The 24,114-nt window shown below is 45.5% G+C and overlaps 1 protein-coding gene and 1 long non-coding RNA gene across 11 annotated transcripts in view; one reads left to right on the top strand and one right to left on the bottom strand.

Annotated features, from left to right (window-relative positions):
* LOC142468948 (uncharacterized) overlaps nt 1–24,114 on the bottom strand; it is a 204,255-nt gene that overhangs the window by 38,644 nt on the left and 141,497 nt on the right. The window lies entirely within an intron of this gene.
* SEMA6D (semaphorin 6D) overlaps nt 1–24,114 on the top strand; it is a 360,743-nt gene that overhangs the window by 331,126 nt on the left and 5,503 nt on the right. For 6 of the 10 annotated variants that reach the window (XM_075575660.1, XM_075575662.1, XM_075575663.1 and 3 more), the window contains 17 exons: nt 10,957–11,109; nt 11,391–11,502; nt 12,756–12,816; nt 13,280–13,342; nt 13,651–13,752; nt 15,019–15,109; nt 16,021–16,140; nt 16,611–16,699; nt 17,467–17,684; nt 17,797–17,928; nt 18,116–18,271; nt 18,357–18,530; nt 20,085–20,225; nt 20,317–20,394; nt 21,152–21,210; nt 21,508–21,564; nt 22,229–22,396. In XM_075575660.1, the coding sequence (XP_075431775.1) occupies nt 11,001–11,109; nt 11,391–11,502; nt 12,756–12,816; nt 13,280–13,342; nt 13,651–13,752; nt 15,019–15,109; nt 16,021–16,140; nt 16,611–16,699; nt 17,467–17,684; nt 17,797–17,928; nt 18,116–18,271; nt 18,357–18,530; nt 20,085–20,225; nt 20,317–20,394; nt 21,152–21,210; nt 21,508–21,564; nt 22,229–22,396 (1,930 nt within the window). In that variant the 5' untranslated portion in view covers nt 10,957–11,000. Of the gene's footprint in view, nt 1–10,956; nt 11,110–11,390; nt 11,503–12,755; nt 12,817–13,279; nt 13,343–13,650; nt 13,753–15,018; nt 15,110–16,020; nt 16,141–16,610; nt 16,700–17,466; nt 17,685–17,796; nt 17,929–18,115; nt 18,272–18,356; nt 18,535–20,084; nt 20,226–20,316; nt 20,395–21,151; nt 21,211–21,507; nt 21,565–22,228; nt 22,397–24,114 lie in introns of those variants that run through there. The other 4 variants (XM_075575665.1, XM_075575666.1, XM_075575667.1 and 1 more) reach the window with 4 other exon arrangements.

Below are 24,114 nucleotides of genomic sequence, written 5' to 3'. Positions count from 1 at the left end.
ATAATGACTGCATACATCTTCCCTGTTGGCAGTAAGTCCTGGTAAATACAGGTCTGCCAACGGGAGTTATGGAGGTTTTCCCTCACACCCTTGTGTGGTGCCCTGTGTAAGGAAGGGAGTGGCTGTATGCTCTGAGTCCCTGGATAGTGACCTCAGAGATGCGCCTGCCCCCTGGAGTATAAAGGGCACAACACTGACAGTTAGTGTTGTTGTTGGTGAAGAAATAGTAACCCGAAGGTACCGAGAGGAAGTAACACTTTTGTGACCCTAGTGCAGTAACTAGCGGCAGCAGAGTGATAGATTAAGTTTGTCTATGCCACACTGTGTCCAGGGACCTGGCACAGCGGTGATCTCCCTAGGAGAAAGGGAATCCCACTTCAGTACGGGAGGGCGTACCTGGCAAAGGGACATCACGGAGAGATGTGCGGCTAGAGCTGGCAGCTGCATGGGGCAGTCTGCTACATCCCTGTATGCAATAAAGATGTCCTTGAGAAAAAGAACCCCACTGTGTGAGTGTGAGATTACTCAACAGTGGATGGCACCAAGACGGAGTTCCTCACCAGGACCATCTCCCTGCGGAAGCACAGATCCTGATGAGGTGGAGGCGCTGCACATGAAGTAAGTTGGACTCGTACCCACTACCTCAGCTACCTGTCCTGATGACATCCCCTAATAACACCAAGCGGGAGACTCAAGAGTCCTGTTACTTGCAGGTGCACCACCACACACGCCTTGTAATGGGGGACTGGTTAGACTACACGGGCCAATATGAGATTGGGTGGGTCAGGCCAGAGGGAACACCCGTTACAATTGGAGGCGCTGCTGAGATACCTGTCAACAGGACAGGCTTTTGCTAGGCACACATTAGGAAAGAGAGAAGTGTCTGCTGCCACTTTGTGCTGCGTGGGACGGAGCCAGGGGTAGTCAGGGAGATGCTGGATATGCATGCCGCAAAGACGCCTTGGGATCCGTTAGGGGTTAGTGAGTCTGGAGCCGGGGGCTATTGCTGTTCTAGTCGCCTTGAGGTAGCGCTAGCGGGGGACGCCTGAAGGGGTAAACTGGTAACTGAGAGCAGGAATTCTGGAAGGGTCCGCACTAGGCTAGCCAAAAGTAGGTCGACGCCCAAAGTACTGCATGGAAGAGCCAGAGTACTCTAGTCTCCATTCCAGATCACTTACCAAGGAGCACAGACTGGAGGAACGTGTTACAGTAGACACAGAAAGAGTGAGCCTAGCCTGAGGTAGTGCAAACACGAGTCAGATCTACGTTAGGTACACAAGGTGGTGCACAAGGCATGTTTATTGTACAGATGTGGTAGCTGCCCCGCAGAGCGGAGCTCCACGTACAGAGAATCGGTGTTCAACGATCACGAGAGACGTGTTCAACGATCACGAGAGACCTGTCGGAATGGAGGATCTGTACAGAACAGAAGGTCCAGGATGGCGGAGAGAGAGAACCACGAGAATGGAGGATCTGCATAGAGCAGAAGGTCCAGGATTGCGGTCAGACGAAGAACAAGCTACAGAAGAGACTTTTGTGAGTTTGTTGTGGAATGGCGTGAAAGCCGTGGCTGCACCGTGTTTGTCGTGTTTTTGTTCTCGGGATGATACCCCTGAGAATAATGAGCAGGACAGTGTGCTTAGATGGGAGGAACGAAATAGACTTTGTTATACCCCAATTAACAAACAGCCAGACGCTGCCTTAAATGAAAGAAAGGACAATGCTTACCAAAATGGCGGTTCCCGCTTCCCCGGGACGCCGCGTGGGCATGCTGCAGAAAGTCTTGCAACTTTGCAGTTTGCTAATTGTTGGCCAGGATTGGCGCCAACGAGAAAACTCCACCCCGCTGAGGAGTTTGGCGCGAAAGCTGGAGCCGCGCCCTCATGGACTATGACTCACTCCGCACCTGTGCTGGGTCAGCCTACAAATCTACGAGACATCCCCCTAGTTTCAACCAGGGGGAGTGGTTTGCGGTTACACCGGATGTCGACAGAGAAAATGGGAGGAAGGGTTGCTACCTCTGCCCATGCCTTTCAGTTGCGAAGAGCCATTGATCAGTATAGACCTCTGAGACGAGTGCCTCCGCTGGTAAAGATGGCTGAAGCTGCTGACAAAGTGGACCAAGGTCCTGTGATTTCCACTCACCCTTATTCGGCTCCAGGAGGCCTCCTGATAATCCGTGTGGAGGGTGTGGAGACTGTGGCATGTCTTTGCCTGCAGTGCAGACTGCCGGGCGGAGCCGTGGGCAGCGAGGCCCGATGCCCCCACTGCGGACTGCAGTACATGTGGCCAATGACCACATTCGTACCGGTGCAGGCTGTGGGAGTAGCCGGGAATGTCCCGATTCCAAGAGAAGAACAGCCGGGAGCTCTCTGGAACAAGAGTGCCAGTCCCGCAGAGTCGGAGCCATCATTAGTGCTTCCGATAGAGAAATCCAGTCATCGGAGAGGTGATCACCGAGGAGCCCATCGCCGGTCTCCTACCGGGATGCCTCGGCCGAATTGCAAACTGGAATCCTCGGATGAGGAGTGTGCAAGGCTGGCGAGTAAGACGGTCATCAGACGAGACTGTCATACCATTGGTACGCCATGGAGGGATGAAATTCCTCGTGGTGTGGAGACGCGGAGTCGAGAGTCTCCCGTACCGCGACCTCCCGATCGCCGGAGTCCCACTGCCGTGGTGACTAGTGGATCGGATGCGGGTCGATCAACCCCGACCCTGCGAGGTGCTAAGACACAGTGCCTGTTGCAGAACCGAGGGGAGGAAGAGCCGGAGAAGCGAGTCCAGAGCCAGACTGGATCGCGCAGCAGACGGGCGTTGCCGGATGTCATGGTGGAGGAAGAGATCTCGATTGGGGATCCATCCCAAGATGGCGTCGCAGCACGTGCGTGTGCGGAAGTGGTGAAGGCGGACCAGGGAGGCCCCGAGTGGGAGATGGTGCCGCCTCTGAGGTCAAGCAGCGAGAAACGATCCCCTACTACCAGGGGGAACGGACGTTTGAACTGCAACCCCAGAAGCTCCGCTGTTGAGCATAAAGATGGACTTTGTGGCGACGTCAAGACAGGTATCGCTGGAGAGCAGGTCGAAACCCTGTCAGTACCTACTGTTCGGTCCCGTCCCCAAACCCCATCCACACCCAAGGTTAGCCCCAAGGCCCTAGTTAAAGCCCCTGTACCCGTCACTATTTTATTTGGGTCCAGTTCCAGCTTAGGGTTGTCCGGGGAGTCACGGGGTCCTTCCGGTGATTGGACTGGAAGCCTGGACTTGGGTACGTCGGATGATGGGTCGGAGGGAGGAGGGAGTATGTCTAGGCAAGTGTCTGTATCTAGCGATTGTCCTAGTGGGCTTAGTATCACAGTACGAAACACCTCTCAGTATAAAAGAGTTAATGAGAGATCTGAGGGTACATCTGGGGTGTCTTCTGGTGGGCCTGATGAGGAGTCCATAGAAGAGAGTACAGATCCTAGCTCCGAGGAACGGAAGGAGACTAGGTGGTGGGCCCCATTGTACGAGGGGTATGTATCATGGTTCGACCGCACCCGCTTTATTTTAGAGAGGGAGGGGGTGGTTGATCACTGGTGGGCTGCCGGTGACTTTGACGACGAGTCATACCTTAGGGCCCTAAGGGTAAGGTGGGATCGAATCCAGGCAGGCCTTGTTATACCTAAGGGGTCCGCAGGGTTGGATGATCCGGTAGAAACGGATGAGCCCCTGTCATGGGTGTTGCCCGGAGCGGCTGGGCAAGGTGGCTTGACCAGGTCGTGTCGAGCTGAACGGGCTATTGCGGCGAAGTATAGGAAGTCCCATGGGCTTGATTACCCTTACGTCCCTGAACCTCTAATGCGAGAGATAGAGGAGAATAGGGAGAGATGGCTCAAAACTGATATACAGTATTATATCGTGGAGAGAGGGGGAGCCATAAAAGGGATACAGGCTGAGCAGAGGGTAGCTCAACTGATGAGGGTATGGAAGATAGGGCGCAGTGTATATATGCATAAGGTAGTATACTGCAATGAGCGAGGAGTACCCAGAGAATACAGCGTGACTGTACATGATGCCGCGGGGCGAGAGGTGAAGAAGCCAGATCCTCGGCATTATTATTGAGTATCCAATAGAGTGGTCTGTTGTTTTCTTTAACGCTCCCTGCTGGTCAGTGAGTGTATTGGGCTTACATTATTATGTCCATGCAATGATGTTTGCTATGTTATTTGTGTGTTCTTTTGCAGTGTTTCCTGGCGCAAGGTACACCAAATTTAGGTCCCAGCCGGGACGGTGGGTATTAACCAGGGGGAGTATGTAGCCATGCATAATAATGACTGCATACATCTTCCCTGTTGGCAGTAAGTCCTGGTAAATACAGGTCTGCCAACGGGAGTTATGGAGGTTTTCCCTCACACCCTTGTGTGGTGCCCTGTGTAAGGAAGGGAGTGGCTGTATGCTCTGAGTCCCTGGATAGTGACCTCAGAGATGTGCCTGCCCCCTGGAGTATAAAGGGCACAACACTGACAGTTAGTGTTGTTGTTGGTGAAGAAATAGTAACCCGAAGGTACCGAGAGGAAGTAACACTTTTGTGACCCTAGTGCAGTAACTAGCGGCAGCAGAGTGATAGATTAAGTTTGTCTATGCCACACTGTGTCCAGGGACCTGGCACAGCGGTGATCTCCCTAGGAGAAAGGGAATCCCACTTCAGTACGGGAGGGCGTACCTGGCAAAGGGACATCACGGAGAGATGTGCGGCTAGAGCTGGCAGCTGCATGGGGCAGTCTGCTACATCCCTGTATGCAATAAAGATGTCCTTGAGAAAAAGAACCCCACTGTGTGAGTGTGAGATTACTCAACAGTGGATGGCACCAAGAAGGAGTTCCTCACCAGGACCATCTCCCTGCGGAAGCACAGATCCTGATGAGGTGGAGGCGCTGCACATGAAGTAAGTTGGACTCGTACCCACTACCTCAGCTACCTGTCCTGATGACATCCCCTAATAACACCAAGCGGGAGACTCAAGAGTCCTGTTACTTGCAGGTGCACCACCACACACGCCTTGTAATGGGGGACTGGTTAGACTACACGGGCCAATATGAGATTGGGTGGGTCAGGCCAGAGGGAACACCCGTTACATATATATATATATATATATATATAGTGGTCGACAAATCACCAAAAAATCTACTCGCCGAACAAAAAAATCTACTCGCCACCTAGTACCACACGTGTGCTGCTTGGGCCAATAGGAGCTCGCCACGATGTTAAATCCACTCGCCCGGGGCGTGCAAATGTATAGGTTTGTCGAACACTGTATGTATGTATATATATATATGCAGTGTTCGACAATTGTATACATTTACTCGCCCGGGGCGGGTGGATTTAACCCCCGGGCGAGTAAATATTGGCACAAGCAGCACACGTGTATTTTTTAAATTTCCCGCGCTCGCGCTGGAGAAAAAAAAAAAAAGCCAGCTCTCTGATCACTGCCTTCGCTCCTCCCCCGCCTCTCAGCAACTTTCCCTCCTCAGCTCTTCCACTCCTCCCCCTTCCGCCAGCCAGCCCCTTCCACGCCTGTCTGCCTCAGGCCCCTGCAGGGCCATCTGTCACCCCCCCTCCCTCCCATCGGGCCATCCGCCCCCCCCCCCTCCCTCCCATCGGGCCATCCGCCCCCCCCCTCCCTCCCATCGGGCCATCCACCACCCCCTCCCTCCCATCGGGCCATCCACCCCCCCCCCCCCTCACCCCACGCGTGCCTCTCCCTGCTCTAAGCAGGGGAAATCCCCTCACCGGGGCCTCTGCTTGCTCAAAGCAGGGGAAATCCCCTCACCGGAGCCTCTGCCTGCTCTAAGCAGGGGAAATCCCCTCACCGGAGCCTCTGCCTGCTCTAAGCAGGGGAAATCCCCTCACTGGGGCCTCTGCCTGCTCTAAGCAGGGGAAATCCCCTCACCGGGGCCTCTGCCTGCTCTAAGCAGGGGAAATCCCCTCACCGGGGCCTCTGCCTGCTCTATGCAGGGGAAATCCCCTCACCGGAGCCTCACCCTGCTCGGTCTAAGCAGGATACTGCAGTGTCGGCGTCCCCCTCTGGAGGGGGCGCGGCCCCTTGCAGAGGCCCTCCTGCCGTGCGGAGGCCCCCGCTGCCATGTGCGACCCCCTGCCTTGCGGGTGAGTGTTTGTGTGTGACAGACTGTGTGTGTGTGTGTGAGTTTGTCTGAGTGAGAGTGGGTGTCTGTGTCTGTGAGTGTGTCACCCTCTCTCTGTGTTACCCTCTCCCTCTCCCTGTGTCACCCTCACCCTGTGTCACCCTCTCCCTGTGTCTCCCTCTCCCTGTGTCACCCTCTCTCTCCCTCCCTCTCCCTGTGTCACCCTCTCCCTCTCCCTGTGTCACCCTCTCCATGTGTCACCCTCTCCATGTGTCACCCTCTCCATGTGTCACCCTCTCCATGTGTCACCCTCTCCATGTGTCACCCTCTCCATGTGTCACCCTCTCCGTGTCACCCTCTCCGTGTCACCCTCTCCGTGTCACCCTCCCTCTCCGTATCACCCTCCCTCTCCCTGTGTCACCCTCTCCCTGTGTCACCCTCTCCCTCCCTCCCTGTGTCACCCTCTCCCTGTGTCACCCTCTCCCTGTGTCACCCTCCCTCTCCCTGTGTCACCCTCTCCCTGTGTCACCCTCTCCCTCTCCCTGTGTCACCCTCTCTCTCCCTCTCCCTGTGTCACCCTCTCCCTGTGTCACCCTCTCCTTGTGTCACCCTCTCCCTGTCTCTGTGTCACCCTCTCCCTCTCCGTGTCACCCTCCCTCTCCCTGTCACCCTCCCTCTCCCTGTGTCACCCTCCCTCTCCCTGTGTCACCCACCCTCTCCCTCTCCCTGTGTCACCCTCTCCGTGTCACCCTCTCTGTGTCACCCTCCCTCTCCCTGTGTCACCCTCCCTCTCCCTGTCTCACCCTCCCTCTCCCTCCCTCCCTGTGTCTCCCTCTCTCCCTCTCCCTGTGTCACCCTCTCCCTGTGTCACCCTCTCCCTGTGTCACCCTCCCTCTCCCTGTCACCCTCACCCTCTCCCTCTCCCTGTGTCACCCTCTCCCTCTCCCTGTGTCACCCTCTCCCTGTGTCACCCTCTCCCTCTCCCTGTGTCACCCTCTCTCTCCCTCTCCGTGTCACCCTCTCTCTCCCTGTCCCTGTGTCACCCTCTCCCTGTCCCTGTGTCACCCTCCCTCTCCCTGTGTCACCCTCCCTCTCCCTGTGTCACCCTCCCTCTCCCTGTGTCACCCTCTCCCTGTCCCTGTGTCACCCTCTCCCTCTCCCTGTGTCACCCTCCCTCTCCCTGTGTCACCCTCCCTCTCCCTGTGTCACCCACCCTCTCCTTGTGTCACCCACCCTCTCCCTGTGTCGCCCTCTCCCTGTGTCGCCCTCTCCCTCTCTCTGTCACCCTCTCTCTGTCACCCTCTCTCTGTCACCCTCTCCCTCTCTCTGTCACCCTCTCCCTCTCTCTGTCGCACTCTCTCTGTCGCACTCTCTCTTTGTCTCTCATTCTCTCACTGTGTGTGTCTCTCATTCTCTCTCTTTCTCTGTGTGTCTCTTTCTCTGTGTCTCTTTCTCTCTGTGTGGGTGTGCCGCTCTCTGTGTGTGTGTGGGTGTCTGTCTGTCTGTCTCTCTCTGTCTCTCTCTGTGAAGCGCCGACGTCCAGACACTGGTTAAGGGGTTCAGGAAACTAGTCATTCACATCTGGCTTTTATTTCTAGATCCGACATTGACACACACCCACACACACGACTAATTGTAGTATAATGTAATACAATAAATACATTTATGTCAAAAACGAATGTTGTTCTGACTAGGAATTTATTAAATGTATTTTATTTATATATTTTATTTTAAAGCGGGGTTGGGGGCGGGACTAGGGGCGGAGTTGGGGGTGGGACTAGGGGCGGAGTTGGGGGTGGGACTAGGTGGCGAGCAGATTTTTTGGTTAGGCGAGTAGATTTTTGGGTGATTTGTCGAACACTGTATATATGTATGTATATGTGCCTTGAAGTTTTGGGCTGATTTCCCCAATGTACTCCAACAACTTCCAGGCAGAATGAATTTGCACAGACACTCTATACAACACCACGAAGGAAGATACTGCTCACCAGTGAGACATCCTTTCTCACAACCAGATCATTCCATAGATGACTTAGAAATCAGAATCCTCAATGGAATGTTTAAACGCACCCAAGAATGGAAAACATTTGAACTCAGAATGATAAGACTCTTTGACACCAAAACAAGAGAACTTAATGCGGATATGGGGTTTCTCACACACTATCACAATTGTTTGTAATTATCCTGCCTGCCTCTCTGCCAGTGTTCTTATTCATATTATTTGTTATTTATATGATTACCATGTGTATTACTACTGTGAAGCGCTATGTACATTAATGGTGCTATATAAATAAAGACATACAGTACAACTCCCCCTTCCCCCTCCATGCTGTTACTTGTCACCATTTTAGTAGCCTTCCAATTTCTTCCAACATCCCTTTGTCACCCCTCCTTATCTAAATCTCTGTTTTCTTCTGCTTTCCAACCCTCTGTTTTAGCCATACTGTAGATTCCTTTGAAAACCAGTATTGCTGACCTGAGGCAGAGAGGAGAACTCTCGAAAGCTTGTCCTATGACATTAAAAAAAAATTCAATAAAATTCACTGGCTTGGCTTGCTCCTTTAACATGTGACTTTGGGAACATCACTGTCACAACTTCCAAAATGAGAATTGGACCCCCAAAATATACAGGAACACCAGGCCTGCATGGAAAACTAAACTGAACATAATACAATGTACAAACAATTAAGTTCACCATGTTTTCTTGTACTTGCGCGCACACAACAATAATGAAACAAAATAAGCTATTTATATAGAACAGGAGTGAGCCATTGCAGTCCCCAAGAGCCACCAACAGGTCAGGTTTTCAGGATATCCCTGAGAGCCACTGATTGAGCCACCACTGCTGAAGCAGGGATCTCCTGAAAACCTGACCTGTTGGTGGCCCTTGAGGATTGCAGTGGCCCACCCCTGGTGTAGTGGATGAAGGAGAGGATGCAAGACTCACCAGACAGTGACTAAGTATAAATCAGCCTGGTCAAGGTTTTCTCTTGACAAAGGTCCAGTAAGGGGCCGCCACGTTGGATCAATAAACGACCTTTCTTGCACCTGATCCCCATGCTGGCGCACTACGCCTCCTTACCTTTTATTCTCGGAGGGGAAGGAACATTAGCAGTTATTTATTCATTCTTTTTGTAGGATCGTCCATGTATGCAGAGTTACACCATGTACGGTGCAGGCACTGCAAAATGTGGGGAGAAACGAATACAATGGAAGTAGAAGCGTGCCATGCACGCAATAAGCTTTGGGGACTAGAATATTTGCAGCGCAGAATGTCCAGGGTGACGCTGAGCAGGCGCTCGCCGCGATGAAACACATTGTTGCAATGTGTGTGGCCAGCGTGAGCGAGCGCCTGCGCATGCTCGGTGCTTAGCTGCTTGCAGAGGCATGCAAATGTGATTATGCCGCTCACTGGCGCGTTGCATGAGCGGTTCGCCCAATGAAGGCGAACCAGATCCGTGATGTCATGGCCGTGCCGCCCCCTCTCCCGCGCGTGCACAACTAGCTGGCCATAAATCCGCCGGCCAAGCAGAGCGTGTGACGTCACATGCACGAGCGCCCGCTCGCTCCCTGCCTGGCCGCAGCCTAAGGCCGCGTCCATACTCTGCACGACCACGCGCAAAAGGCCGTACCTCTGGGACAGGCCATAAAGTGCGCAAGTTTTGAGCCGACAATTATTTTTTTAAATTGTCGCGGGACGGCCGGGTCCCGTGAGCGGTTCAGCCAATGAGGGCGAACCCTTCATGTGATGTCACGGCCACGCCTCCCTGTCGTGCATGTCGCTCAAAACCCAAAGGCCACGGATCACTTCTTTTACAGGCGTGCGCGACGCCATGCACTCCGTCACGCGCTCGCCTACTATATCCGAGGCCTGAGGCAGCGGTTCTGAAACCACTTATTGTGCGGAGCCAGACACCAAACCAATGTCGTATTTATACACGTGTTAGTGGAGACAGTGGTCCTGTAAGAGAGGTTTGAAGACCACTGGTCTGGAAGGTTTCTTTACACAAGGCAGTGAATAAACGAGCAATTACAGGCAGTCCTCGGTTATCCAACGGAATCCGTTCTGGAAGTAGCGTTGGATGGTGAAACCGTTGTAAAGCGAGTCCCATGTTAATCAGTGGTGGTGAGCGTTGGATAACGCATTCAGGCGTTGGATAACTCATTCTGGCGTCGAAAAACAGCCCTTAGGGTTGCATTGTAATGCGTTGGATATGCCATTCATTGTAAAGTGAAACGTTGGATAACGAGGACTACCTGTACTTCACTTATTTCCTCCACTACTATAAATGCACAATAGCTAATGATTGATATGATGCTGTAGCATTGTTGACCGTTATCTTCTATGATACTTATTTCTTCATGGCATTGACCAAACCACTTTCTAGGTTGTCTAACGACCATTTAAAATGTAGCTTTAAAGCAGCAATCCTGCTTTCCTTTTTACATTTTTTATATATATATATAGTTATAGGATTGAAGCCGCGGTCTCCAGAGCTGAACTATGTTAATTTCAGCTCTGGGGCTCCCTTGTCACACGAGCCAATAGGAAGCTGTGATGTCATCCCTTGCGGATTCTTAATGGCCCACATGATAAGGACATTTAAACCTACGAAGCTGCTACCAGCACCCACCCTACAGAGGTATCTCGGGAAGCAAGGGGTCCCCGGAGTGGAAATTAATGCAGCAGCTCTGGGGAGCCCCTGCTTCCCACTCAGGTGGAACAAATTCTTTTTTTTTGGGGGGGGGGGGGGGAAGCACCTGCTCCTTCAATTTTCCCTGGGTGTATATACAAAGGTTAATTTGAATGAATGTTTGTATTTCTTTGCAGGTATAATCAGTTCTCAAGAGGAAGTGTTAACCATTGGGCAAACCATGAGGCTCCACCTGCTTCATGCTGGGGTGGTGCTCCTAACGGCATCGCTGGCTTTATCAGTTAGCTTTCCTGAAGACGATGAGCCGATTAATGTTGTGGACTATCACTGTAAGTAACCCATTCACTGTATTATATTAAGGGATCAGTTGCGAGTGCAACTTTGTAGTCCTTCAAAAACCAGGTCCTTCTGAAAGGCCACACGTCATTTGAAAGGAAACAGAGTAACATTTGATGACATTGGCCGTATTGCATTCATTTATATTCAAGACCGTGCTATAGGGATTTAGTTTAAACCCTTCTACACCTAGTATATACAGCTAATCAATGCTGTATATTGATTCTTTAGCTCTGTAATCCAGAGTGATGGTGTATCCCATTTTAACTTGCAGATTCAAGGCAATATCCAGTATTTAGAGGACGCCCTTCAGGCAATGAATCCCAACACAGCCTGGACTTTCAACTGATGTTGAAAATTCGAGACACACTTTATGTTGCTGGCAGGTAATTTCCTTTTGAATCTGTTTATTTGAATCAAATGAGTTTCTTTTTCTGTTAAGATGTGTATTTTTTTTTTTTTAAAGCATGCGAAGAGGCTTATATAAAGGATAGGAGAGAGCAATCTCACTGACATTCTGCGTTCTGCGCATAAAGAGGAACTAATAACAATATGTTTCTGCTTTCTTGTAAATCTCGATGAAGTGTCATAGCTCAGCTTGCATATCGCACGGGTGGGGGGCCGTGCTGGTCCTCTCTTCCATGTAGTAGTAAAGGAGAGCGAGGGAATAGGTGGTATGATACCTTTTTATTGGACCAACAAGTAGTTGGAATGTTACAAACCTTCCAACCTTTCGGGATCAGGGTAACCCGATGAAGGCCCCTGAGAGGTTGGAAAGCTTGTAACATACAGATATCAACTACTTGTTGGTCCAATAAAAGGTATCATACCCGCCTATTCCCTCATTTTGTTACTACATATCTCACTAGTAATACAGGTCCCTCTCACCTTAAAATAACATGAATGGGCAGAGTTTTTCAACAGGGGTTCCCTGGGTACCCCTAAACGGTTCCTAGCAATTTTTAGGTCATTTGAAAATAGTACCAAATACAGAAGAATTTACAATGCATCTAATCTGAGGCGCTATTATAGAGGGTCGGGGTTCCTTACAATGCATCAGATCTCAGACGTGCTATTAGAGAGGGTTGGGGTTCCTTACAATGCATCAGATCTCAGACGCGCTATTAGAGAGGGTTGGGGTTCCTTACAATGCATCAGATCTCAGGCATGCTATTATAGAGGGTCGGGGTTCCTTACAATGCATCTGATATCGGGAGCACTATTAGAGAGGGTTGGGGTTCCTCAGAATTGCACAATACAATTATAGGGTTCCTTAACCAAAAAAAAGGTTAAAAAACACTGTGTTTGGGACTTAAGAAATATGTCTAAGGAATTTCCATGCAGACTGCCTGTTTTACTCTGCTGCTGGATAAACACATCAGAGTTAGCCTTTAAAAACATAGGCAGAAAAGGTTGGATTGCGCTACCTCTAAATGAAAGTGATACTCTGAAACAGAGGGGAAAAAATGTAATCCCTCTGTAACCTCCTTTTATCCAGGCAAAGAAATGCAGCAGGGCTGAACATGTGCTTTGTCTGACAAGGGCCTTGGAAATAGATTTGTCATGCTATGCATGAATACATCGAAAGGCAGCACTTTTCTCTGTTTCCTGAAGTTGCTTGTTTCTTTCTTTTCAACAGGGATCAGGTTTATGCTGTAAATTTAAATGACATACCGAAGGCAGAAGTAACACCCAGCAGAGTAAGTGACCTTTTTATGGTCGTCTGTTAGTTGTCATAAAAGCGTGTTTTGGTTGTTTTTATTTATATATCTATATATCTATATATCTCAAATGGAAATATTACTGTATGCTCATTTGCATGTCTTAGACATGTCTGCAACCCCGCCTTTCACCATAATCACCCAGCACACAGCACTTCCACTGCAGCAAGGGATTCTGGGAAATGACATGCAAATGAGCACACAGTGCCACCTTTTGCTTCCAAACCATTCAACATGGTTCCCCTATAGGCTTTGCTGTGGAGTGTTTTTGTCCCTATAGGCTTTGCTGTGGAGTGTTTTTGTCACTTTTTGTACCCACCATAACTTAACTAAGTGTGTACACACACACACACACACACACACATACGTGCACGTACACACATGTAAAAAGAAAAAAATGCATGTCAACGAATATATTCTGTTTTGTTTTTGGTTTTAACAGAGGTTGACGTGGAGATCAGGCCAAGCAGACAGAAAGAACTGTGCTATGAAAGGTAAACGCAAGGTGAGTATTTACAGCAGGCGTGGCCCACTCCAGTCCTCAAGGGCACCAACAGGCCAGGTATTATGGATATTCCTGTGTCGGCACAGGTGGCTCAATCGAACCACTGATTGAGCCACCTGTGCTGAAGCTGGGATTGATTGAGCCACCTGCGCTGAAGCAGGGGTATCCTTAAAACCTGACCTGTTGGTGACCCTTGAGGACTGGAGTTGGCCATCCCTGATTTACAGGCATAACGTCTTGTGGACTAACGTTCAAAAGCTTAAAGTGAGTGGAGCTTTGTGTTGTTGATCCATGTTTTTCTGGTTTAGGATGAATGCCATAACTACATCAAGGTTTTTGTTCCAAGAAATGACGAGATGGTATTTGTTTGTGGTACAAACGCCTTCAATCCCATGTGCAGATACTATAGAGTAAGTATAAAGGCAATTTACCAGGGCTTTCTTTTTTTTGTCTTTGTTTAGGCTGAAGAAACAAAGTGTGTGTGTGTGTGTGTGTGTGTGTGTGTGTGTGTGTGTGTGTGTGTGTGTGTGTGTGTGTGTGTGTGTGTGTGTGTGTGTGTGTGTGTGTATATATACATATACACATACACACACACATACATGCACACATACATACACATACACATACATCAAGAATGTTCAGGTCACTCAGCTGGGAAAATAATAGGAAATTAACTTATCTGCTCAGTGATGGTGCTTGCGGTGAAGCCAGGATCACCATCCAGCAACAAAAATAGATAGATTCCTAATACACAGAATCCGCAGCACTCAAAAATTTCAAAGATTAAATTTAATACAGCAACACAAGCATCAGGGGGTAATCACAGGAAAAAGAAGTGACGTTTCGGACCTCAGGGTCCTTTCTCAAAAAGCTTGGGGGAGCTTGAGAAAGGACCGTCAGGTCCGAAACATCGCTTCTTTTTCCTGTGATTACCCCCTGATGCTTGTGTTGCTTAATTAAATTTAATCTTTGAAATTTTTGAGTGCTGCGGATTCTGTGTATTAGGAATATATGTGTGTGTGTGTGTGTGTGTGTGTGTGTGTGTGTGTGTGTGTGTGTGTGTGTGTGTGTGTGTGTGTGTGTGTGTGTGTGTGTGTGTGTGTGTGTGTGTGTGTGTGTGTGTGTGTGTGTGTGTGTATGTGTATGTGTGTGTATATATATGTATGTATATATGTGTATATATATATATATATATATATATATATATTACTTGTGAGCACATTCACATGTCTTAGACAAGTCTGCAACCCTGCTTTTCGCCATTATCACATAGCATACAGTGCTTCCACTGCAGCAAGGGATTCTGGGAAATGATATGCAAATGATCACAGTGCCACCTTTTGTCTCAAGTCCATTATTACATGGAGCCCTTAAGCCAATGCTCGCTGTTTTAAATACAGCTTTTAAACATAGCCTGGGGATGAGATGCAAAGCCAGTGAAGCCGCTCACAGACACTGTTTCGATTAATATATACATATATATATATATATATATATATATATATATATATATATATATATATATATATATATACACACACACTTTTTTTAATATAAATAATCGTTCATGTTGATTGGGTCTTTTCCTTTGAACATTGTTCGTAAATTCAGTGTCTTTCTGATGTTGGTTTTGTAATATCATACAGACCTAACGTTTATTTACTTTACTTCTGCAGTTAAATACTTTAGAATATGATGGGGAAGAAATTAGTGGTTTGGCCCGATGCCCGTTTGATGCCAAACAAACCAATGTTGCCCTCTTTGCTGGTAAGACCATTCGAATTTTAAGTGTATATTTAGCGTATGTGACTAATTGATTTATGATTGCCACGGGCATGAAAACGGGAACAGACATACTTGTAGAAATTGTTTATGTATAAGATGTTTTAAAACGGGTCGGTAATATTTTTGCTGACATAGAAGTGTGAATGATACATTATGCAATGGATGAAACGTTACAAAGTTGTGATGCTTATCCCGGAATTCTTTTAGTAATTATCTGGCATGTATTTAACAACAAATACAGACTAGGTGTAATTATTACAGTTGTCCTGGCTTGTGTGCTTTTTTTTAAAGCTGCAATCCAGGTTGCATACTTTTTTTGTTATGGGATTGAAGCAGGTTGTCTCCGGAGCTGAACCCCGTTAATTTCCACCTTGGGGACCCCCTGTTTCCAGAGATACTTGCCACTGTAGAGGTGCCAGTATCTCTGCACCTAGGGAACTTGTGTGCCTAACATAATGGCGTTTAAATGTCCCATATCACATGAGCCAATAGGAAGCCGTGACATCATCCCCTGCGGCTTCCTATTGGCCCGCGTGACCTGGACATTTAAACGCCACAGAGATACCGGCAGCACCTACGGAGGTAAGTATCTCTGGAAGCAGGGCCCCCCCCCGGAGCTGAAATTAATAGAATTCAGATCCGGAGACCCCCTGCTTCAAACTTCTACCCAAAAAAAAGCAAGTAATGCAACCTGGTAAAAAATATTATTATTTGAACCTTCAACTGGTGAAAATTCACAAATTCTGCTAAAATAATTAAACTAATACAACACAACCTTGGCATTTGATATCTCTTGGTACGTGTAAGCTTCCGAATACTTCCAAACACCACGTAAAAACATGAGCGTTTTTTTATAATGTGGCCCGTTCATGGAGTTCTGGTTTCTGTTTTAGATGGGAAGTTGTATTCTGCCACCATGGCAGATTTCCAAGCCAGCGATGCCGTCATCTACCGAAGCATGGGGGACGGATTTGCTCTGAGGACAATTAAATATGATTCAAAATGGATAAAAGGTACTTGAGACGGGGCTTTTATTAAAAATGACACCGAGATCACGCACTTAGAATGAGAGTGAAGCGTAACATCATTTAATGGTATTTCTCAGAAATATGATGCATATTAAGCACTAAGATCCCTTTTGGTGTGACACTGCTGTATGATGAAGCGAAATCTTGCACGCAGTTACAGCAAAGTCCTTTACTTTTAAATGCACTTTTTTTTTTTTCCTTTTGCAAAATGGTTTTTGATTGATTCTGCATATAAAAAAAACCGGTGCTGTAATGTAAATCCTTTGAGTCATTTTTCCACTCCATTAGCCTGCATTAGAGACTGCAAGATCAATTAAGCTTGAATCCACCGGTTTTATACATTCAGCCTAGCCTATTTGGGTTCATCGTGGCTTGCATGTAGTGAATAAACTCGAGATGCCTTGTGTATCGTACATTTTAGCTGACATGCTCCTCTTGTCTCTCTTGCTTTTCAGAGCCACATTTTCTCCATGCTATAGAGTATGGAAGCTATGTCTACTTCTTCTTTCGTGAAATTGCCGTGGAGCATAATAATTTAGGCAAGGTAAGTGCAGAATTGGGAGAGTTCCCAGTTCGAGATTGAAGCGGGGTTAGCAAAGCTGTGAAGTTTAGTGCACAAGCTAGAAAGCTATATATACCGGTCCGAACAAGCCAGTGCTTCAAAAACCTTAATACAATTGTAAAATTATCTAGTACCCTTGGGGCAGTTCATTTTCCAGCTCTCTCTAACAGAACTGTCTGTAAGAATTATGCGCGTAGCTGTTTTTTAGTTAATCTTTGAAGACGGACCGTGTGTGATCTTGACTGCTGATGTGCAATATACAGGCAGAGTCTTGTCGCTCCGTTCAATTGCCACACACAAATTCAACCAATGTGGTTGGCAAAATTCAGAACGACCCTGAATAGGAACCGCTTGGCATTTTGGCAACAATGAAATGTTTTAAAGTTTCAAAAGAGCTCGTACCTCCCCAATGTGAAATATGTAAATGACACAAATGCAGATGCTGGTGCTACATGAGACATTTCGTTGTAAATTATTAAACCATTTACGCATTGGTTAGTGAAAGACTTTGCCAAAGGTGGAGAAACACTGTTAGTGATGCTTTAAAATGGACATTCAGTTGCTGTTAAATGCAGTCTGCTTTCTTTCAATGCTCTGCCACTGACACAGATAAAGACGTAGCTGCCTTCCGTTTCAAACAAACTTGCGTGATGTTTTATTAACCAAGTGGAGGATGGGGGGGAGTGGATTTATTTTCTTTAGCGCTGATTTCTAGTAATCTCCTTTTTGGCTTTGGTTCAATTTTCTAGGCTGTGCATTCTCGTGTCGCACGCATATGCAAAAATGATGTGGGAGGCTCTCAGAGAGTACTTGAAAAACACTGGACTTCATTTGTAAAGGCCCGGCTCAATTGCTCTGTTCCCGGGGATTCATTTTTCTACTTTGATGTTCTGCAGTCTATCACGGACATAATAGAAATCAATGGAATCCCCACTGTTGTCGGTGTATTTACCACGCAGCTTAATAGGTAAGAGACGAGCGGATTGACATCAAACAAAGTGCTTTACTTGTTGTTGTTGCTAAAATAGTTGCCATTGTAGTGTACAACCCCACAAAAGAGTGTCCCTTTTTTTTTTCAGCATCCCAGGCTCAGCAGTTTGCGCTTTCACCATGGATGACATTGAGAAGGTATTTAGAGGGCGATTTAAAGAACAAAGGACTCCAGACTCTGTTTGGACAGCTGTACCTGAAGATAAAGTGCCCAAGCCAAGGTATTTCAAGCAAAAAAAGCAAGCTTCCACAGATACCAGCACAACCCCCATCTTAGCGCTCCTAAATGGGTGTGCTTCTGTTCTTCACCGCTTTGTAAAATAATAAAGCCTTCGGTGCTTTTTAAGCCGAGCATATTTGCTACATTGTGTTGTGGAACCTATCTCCCAATGTCACTTCTTATTTCAGACCTGGGTGCTGCGCCCGGCATGGAATGGCTGAAGGTTACAGGGCCTCCACAGAGTTCCCAGACGAAACGCTGTCCTTCATCAAGTCCCACCCGCTGATGGATTCCGCTGTCCCTTCTGTTATCGAAGAGCCATGGTTCACCAAGACGCGTGTCAGGTAGGATGACGCTCGCGGACGAACACGTGAAGTTGCCTTTTGTATAACCGTGGTACGACTCTGTTTATTTTTATTTTTTTTAAAGGTACCGGTTGACTGCCGTTGCAGTGGATCACTTAGCCGGTCCTTACTTAAACTACACCGTCCTGTTTGTGGGTTCTGAAGCTGGCGTTGTATTGAAGATCCTCGCTAAGACGAACCCCTTTTCTCTGAACGATAGTGTATTACTGGAAGAGATTGATGCATACAATCGTGCAAAGTAGGTATTCCTATTGTGCAAAATACATTTTGTTCTTGTACGAGTTGGTCTTCTACAAAACAATATGTTTTATTGTGGTTTATTATTGATCACCCATTCTTGTTTAATAAAATAAAAATGAACCCCTTTATCGACGTGGTGGAAAAATAAACTTGTATAGCCTTTCGGTATCAATGTTAATTTTTATTTCTTGCTTCAAGGTGTTTATATTTTTGAGAAATCCGTATATTTGTGCAAATGTTATTGAAACTCTGTAATAATGGTTCTTCGTGAAAATACAGTGACATATTTGACTTGAAACAGGGGATTGTCCCCATTATTTTCTTATTGATTGAAACCATTCTTAATTTACTTTTGATTGTCTATTTTAGATATGTTTAAGTCTTGCTAGATAACGTTCAGAACAGATTCAATGTATTTGCCATGAAACAGGCAAGTGTGTGTGTGTGTGTGTATATATGTGTATGTGTGTGTGTGTATATATATATACACACACAGTGGTTGACAAATCACCCAAAAATCTACTCGCCACCTAGTCCCGCCCCCAATCCCACCCTGCTTGGGCGTCCATGAGGAGGTCGCCACGGGGTCAAATTCAGTCGCCACGGGCCTGTAGTTGACTGGATTTGTCGAACACTGTGTGCGTATGTATGTATATAGATATATAGATATATATATATATATACAGGCAGTCCTCGTTTTACAACGCTTCGCTTTACAACGAATGGCTTATCCAACGCTATGCAATGCATACCTATATTCATTTTTACAACGCCAAAATGGCTTATCCAACGCTCTTACGACGCTTTGCAACGTTGTGTATGTGTGTATATATATATATACACATTCACATAAACAACATTGCAAAGCGTCGTAAGAGCGTATATATATAATATTATACTATATAAAATTATATTATACTATATAATATATTATTTATTATGTTATATTATATATATAATACAGTATATACACTATATAATTTATGTGTGTGCTGCATATCTTATTGCCTGCATAAAATATTTGGTGTATTTTAGTGTTAAAAATGCCTTCAGGAACGGAACCTTTCATTTAAACAGTGTTCCTATGGGAAAACGTGTTTCGCTTTACAACGTTTCGCTTTACAACGCCATTTTGAGTAACGCATTGTGTTGGATAACCGAGGACTGCCTGTATCTATATATATATATATATACAACTGTATGCTCATCTGCATGTCTTAGGCAGGTCTGCAACCCCGCCTTTCCCCATTATCACCCAGCACACAGCACTTCCACTGCAGCAAGGGATTCTGGGAAATGACATGCAAATGAGCACACAGTGCCACTTTTTGCTTCAATATATATATATATTCTCTGTGCAATAGAAATCTGCTTGAAATAAAATATGTTTGGGAATCGAATTGTGATTTGTATAATTATTCATTTTCTTTCTATTGTATTCTATGTCTTATTTATATAGCGCCATTAATGTACATAGCGGTTCACAGTAGTAATACATGTGGTAATCAAATAAATAACAGATAATATAAATATTATCTTTCTTACTAAACAGGTGTTATGGCGACAGTGAAGAAGACAGGAAGGTCCTGTCCTTGCAGATGGATCGAGACCACCATGTTCTATTCGTGGCATTCTCAAGTTGCGTAGTCAGAATTCCCCTTAGCCGTTGTGAGCGTTATGGATCATGCAAAAGGTACACGGCTTTTCCTTTGGACAAACAGATCTGGTTGCTCAGGAGCCTTTAGCAATAGACGTTGAGTTCTTTTTCTTTCTTTAACCTATAGGTCTTGCATTGGCTCACGAGATCCTTACTGTGGATGGCTAAACCACGAATCTTGTAGCAGAATTAAGCCTGGCATGTTGTAAGTGCTTTGTGTATACCGTACGAACTATTGCAGCCATTATGTTATGTGGAGATATATACCAACAAAAAAGGAAACCGCTCCAGAAACTGATCATTACGGTAGCTAATAATCAGATATTAAGTTATAATATAGGACTAATATCAGTGTCCACAATATTAACGCTGATGGTGCTGTAGGACATATGATACTGTATGTATCAAAAAGAACCCCCAAATAGGCACGCTATGTATACTTGTTTTTTTTTTTTGCTATACCAGGAGTGCTTATTTGGGGATTCTTTTTTGTTTTCGCGTGTACGCGCACACACCCACACCCACACCCAAGAAGAGTTACTGTTTTGCTGGGATGTTTTGGTTCTAACACCCTTCTAAAATGATGTTTTTATTTATTGGTAAATGAATGTCACTGTGTTGTGTGTATTTAGTACCATATTTTTTTTAACACAATGCTTATGAGACACAAAATGTAAATCCCAATGGGAAGTAGTAATCGGCTTTTGATCCAGTTGGGAGGTAAGGTATTACATCTCGGGAGAATCATATTAATTATCACAGAACCATTCGCATGTACAAACAAGCATAAATTGACTTTCTATATTTACACAATATTTTTTTTTTCCTAGTTTGAACTTGTGGCCCTGTTCTATTTCTCATTTACACTTGACGCAGGATTTGCTAGCACAGCTAATATATTTATTATAAATTAATATTCTTCCCCCACACCCCCCCCCCCCCCTTGTTTTACATTAATGCAGCTTTGGATATGAGCAGGATGTCGAGTATGGGAACACAGCACAACTTGGAGACTGTCATGGTAAGAATCTGCCTTTTTAATGTTCAATAAACGCATTTTATTTTTCGCTTCATAGTATAGAAAAAAAAATGCACTCCTAATGCACATGTCACCTCTATTTTAACCTAATGTGTTTAGTAACAAAATTAAAATGTTGTTGTTTTTTTTTTTTTTTTCCTGCTATGTATAACTGCTTGAAGCCTATACAAGAAGTAGAAATCTGCCAAAGATATTTTATTTTTACTTTCAGTTCAAACTTGAACCGTTTTTGCTTTCTTTTGGTTACTTTGCACTGATTATCTGTTCCTTTAATTTTAGACAATTTACCTACTACAACTACACCAGATTACAAAATATTTGGCGATCCAACATCTGGTTAGTTTAATTAATTTTATTTAAAAAAAACTACACTGCTTTTTCTTTTCTTTCAGTTAAGCATTTTCTGTTTTTATGCGCCCCCCCCCTTCTCTCTCCCTTTTTCGCAGTTTGCGACCCCCCTCATTTTTGTGCTTCGACTCATGTACCCCACTTATAATAAGGATTTTCTCTTTTTTTTACTTGGAACGTCACCTTTGTGTAAGCCGCATGTTACCCCGATCATCATTTACCGAGGCACATCTTTATATTAAAAGTCTAATTAATATGTGACATTTTCACGGCATGAAAGCCAGCAAGCTTTCATTTCTCCTATCCATGCATTTGTGAATGCCCGTTTGTTATCTATCAGTGATAAGACAGCCACGTTTTCTCATACCGCATCCTGTTGTACGACGACACATTTTACACAAGTGTGTTGTTACGCTTTGAACATGTCTCTTTCTGTTATTAAATATCACTATTTAGCATAAAGCGGAACAAAGGGCTCCAACGATGTAACATTTCAACCAATGATACAAACCAAGTGACTCAAATATGTCTAGTCTTGCTAGTGCGTATTTGTAAGAAATGCTGTTTTGGGGGGTTTTTTTTTAAACAAAATTGCCATAAAAAGATGTACAGTGTGAATCCACATTTAATGGAAATCTGTTTGCTACCACAGACATGGAAGTGCCTTCGTCTTCTGTAACCACAATGACAAGTAGCCCAGTCATTTTGCCTAAACTGATTGGTTCCTGGAAACCCAGAATGACTGGCTCTCGGAAATTTGTTTTTCAAGATGACCCAAACACTTCTGATTATGTTGATCCATTAACAGGTGTCCCGAAGGGTAAGGCCTTACAGGGGAGGACCATAAACTGAGGGGAAACCTGGAGTCATTTCCTTGAAGTAGTTTCCCCCCGAAATTCATTAAAATGCCTCCACTGTTAAAGGGATGTTTAGCATATGTTTGAAAAAGGTGAATGGATATTGCTATTACTACAACTGGGCTGGCTGCCCTTTGAGTATTACGGTATATATTAGCCATATACTCCATGCATAGTAATTGATTTTAATAGCGGGGTTAACATTGGGGCAGGTTTCCTCTCAGACATTATGGCAGTGCATTTTATTTTATTTGTCCTTTTTTGTGTGTTAAATGCATTTTCAGTTTATATATTTTGAGTAAGCATCTCTGTCTTATTTTGTGCAAAACAACAGCAGTACCATCTATATGGCCATTGTCTGCATACGTTTATTGAGAAAGTGTCACTAAGTGAGGGAACCCAAACTTTGAGTGTCAGACCCACGGTATGTTCTGGAGCAGACCCAGGAGGGTCCACATCACCCTTGGTAATAGAGCGCTATAAATAGAATTAATACTAAGTCCTGGAGGTAGTCCTCAAAGAGGACTCAAACCAAGTCCAGAGTTGAATTGCAAACCAGAATCCAGAGCGCAAACACTTCCAGGTCTATATGAAAAGATTAAATAGAACACCATAGTGTAACACAGTAAAAACAAATGGAGAAATGTATATGTCGATGAGGTATTATCCCACTCGCATTTAAAGTAAGTAAAGCGGTGTAGTGATTAGGAGTAACTAACTCATAAGATCCTCTGGGCACCCTCGTCAGTCATCCAACGGACCCTATTTGAAGGGGGAATCCCACATAAACTAGAAAAAACAGCAGCAATAATGCAGATTGCTTTATCAATATAAAGGATTCGTGTGTGTGTGTGTGTGTGTGTGTGTGTGTGTGTGTGTGTGTGTGTGTGTGTGTGTGTGTGTGTGTGTGTGTGTGTGTGTTAGGGATATATATATATATATTAGTGTTAGGGATATATATGTGTGTATATACTGTATATATAACCCTAACACTAATATCTATATAATGGCTGCCATCACATGCCTCTGACCCAGGGTGGTCTAACTGCTTGACTTTTCCGATGTTTGAGTGTGTGATACACATACTTGAATCCTTTTTATATTGATAAAGCAATCTGCACGATTTGCTGCTGTTATTTTAATTTGCCACCGGCCTTAGTTCACCTTTGTCCTAGGGTGGCCTGCTCCTTTTAATCCTTTTGCTAATTAAAATGTATGTACAGGTATGTATGTACAGGTATGTATGTGTATGTATGTATGTACAGGTATGTATGTACAGGTATGTATGTACAGGTATGTATGTGTATGTATGTATGTACAGGTATGTATGTACAGGTATGTATGTACAGGTATGTATGTGTATGTATGTATGTACAGGTATGAATGTATGTACAGGTATGTATGTACAGGTATGTATGTACAGGTATGTATGTGCAGGTATGTATGTACAGGTATGTATGTGCAGGTATGTATGTACAGGTATGTATGTGCAGGTATGTATGTGCAGGTATGTATGTACAGGTATGTAAGTATATGGCTCCCCTCAGATAGTGACACTATTTAACTCTTTGGCAGGTGTCCAAGAAGATGGCTACTGCTGTAAATACCTTATTTCTGTCACATTGTTTTCTTTTTGTTCCCTTTTCTGTGGTTTTAATTTCTCGATCATTTATTTATTTCT

The sequence above is a fragment of the Ascaphus truei genome, chromosome 18 (genome assembly GCF_040206685.1).
Source record: "Ascaphus truei isolate aAscTru1 chromosome 18, aAscTru1.hap1, whole genome shotgun sequence".
NCBI classification, from domain to species: Eukaryota; Metazoa; Chordata; class Amphibia; order Anura; family Ascaphidae; genus Ascaphus; species Ascaphus truei.
This window is presented reverse-complemented; position numbering and strand designations above follow the sequence as displayed.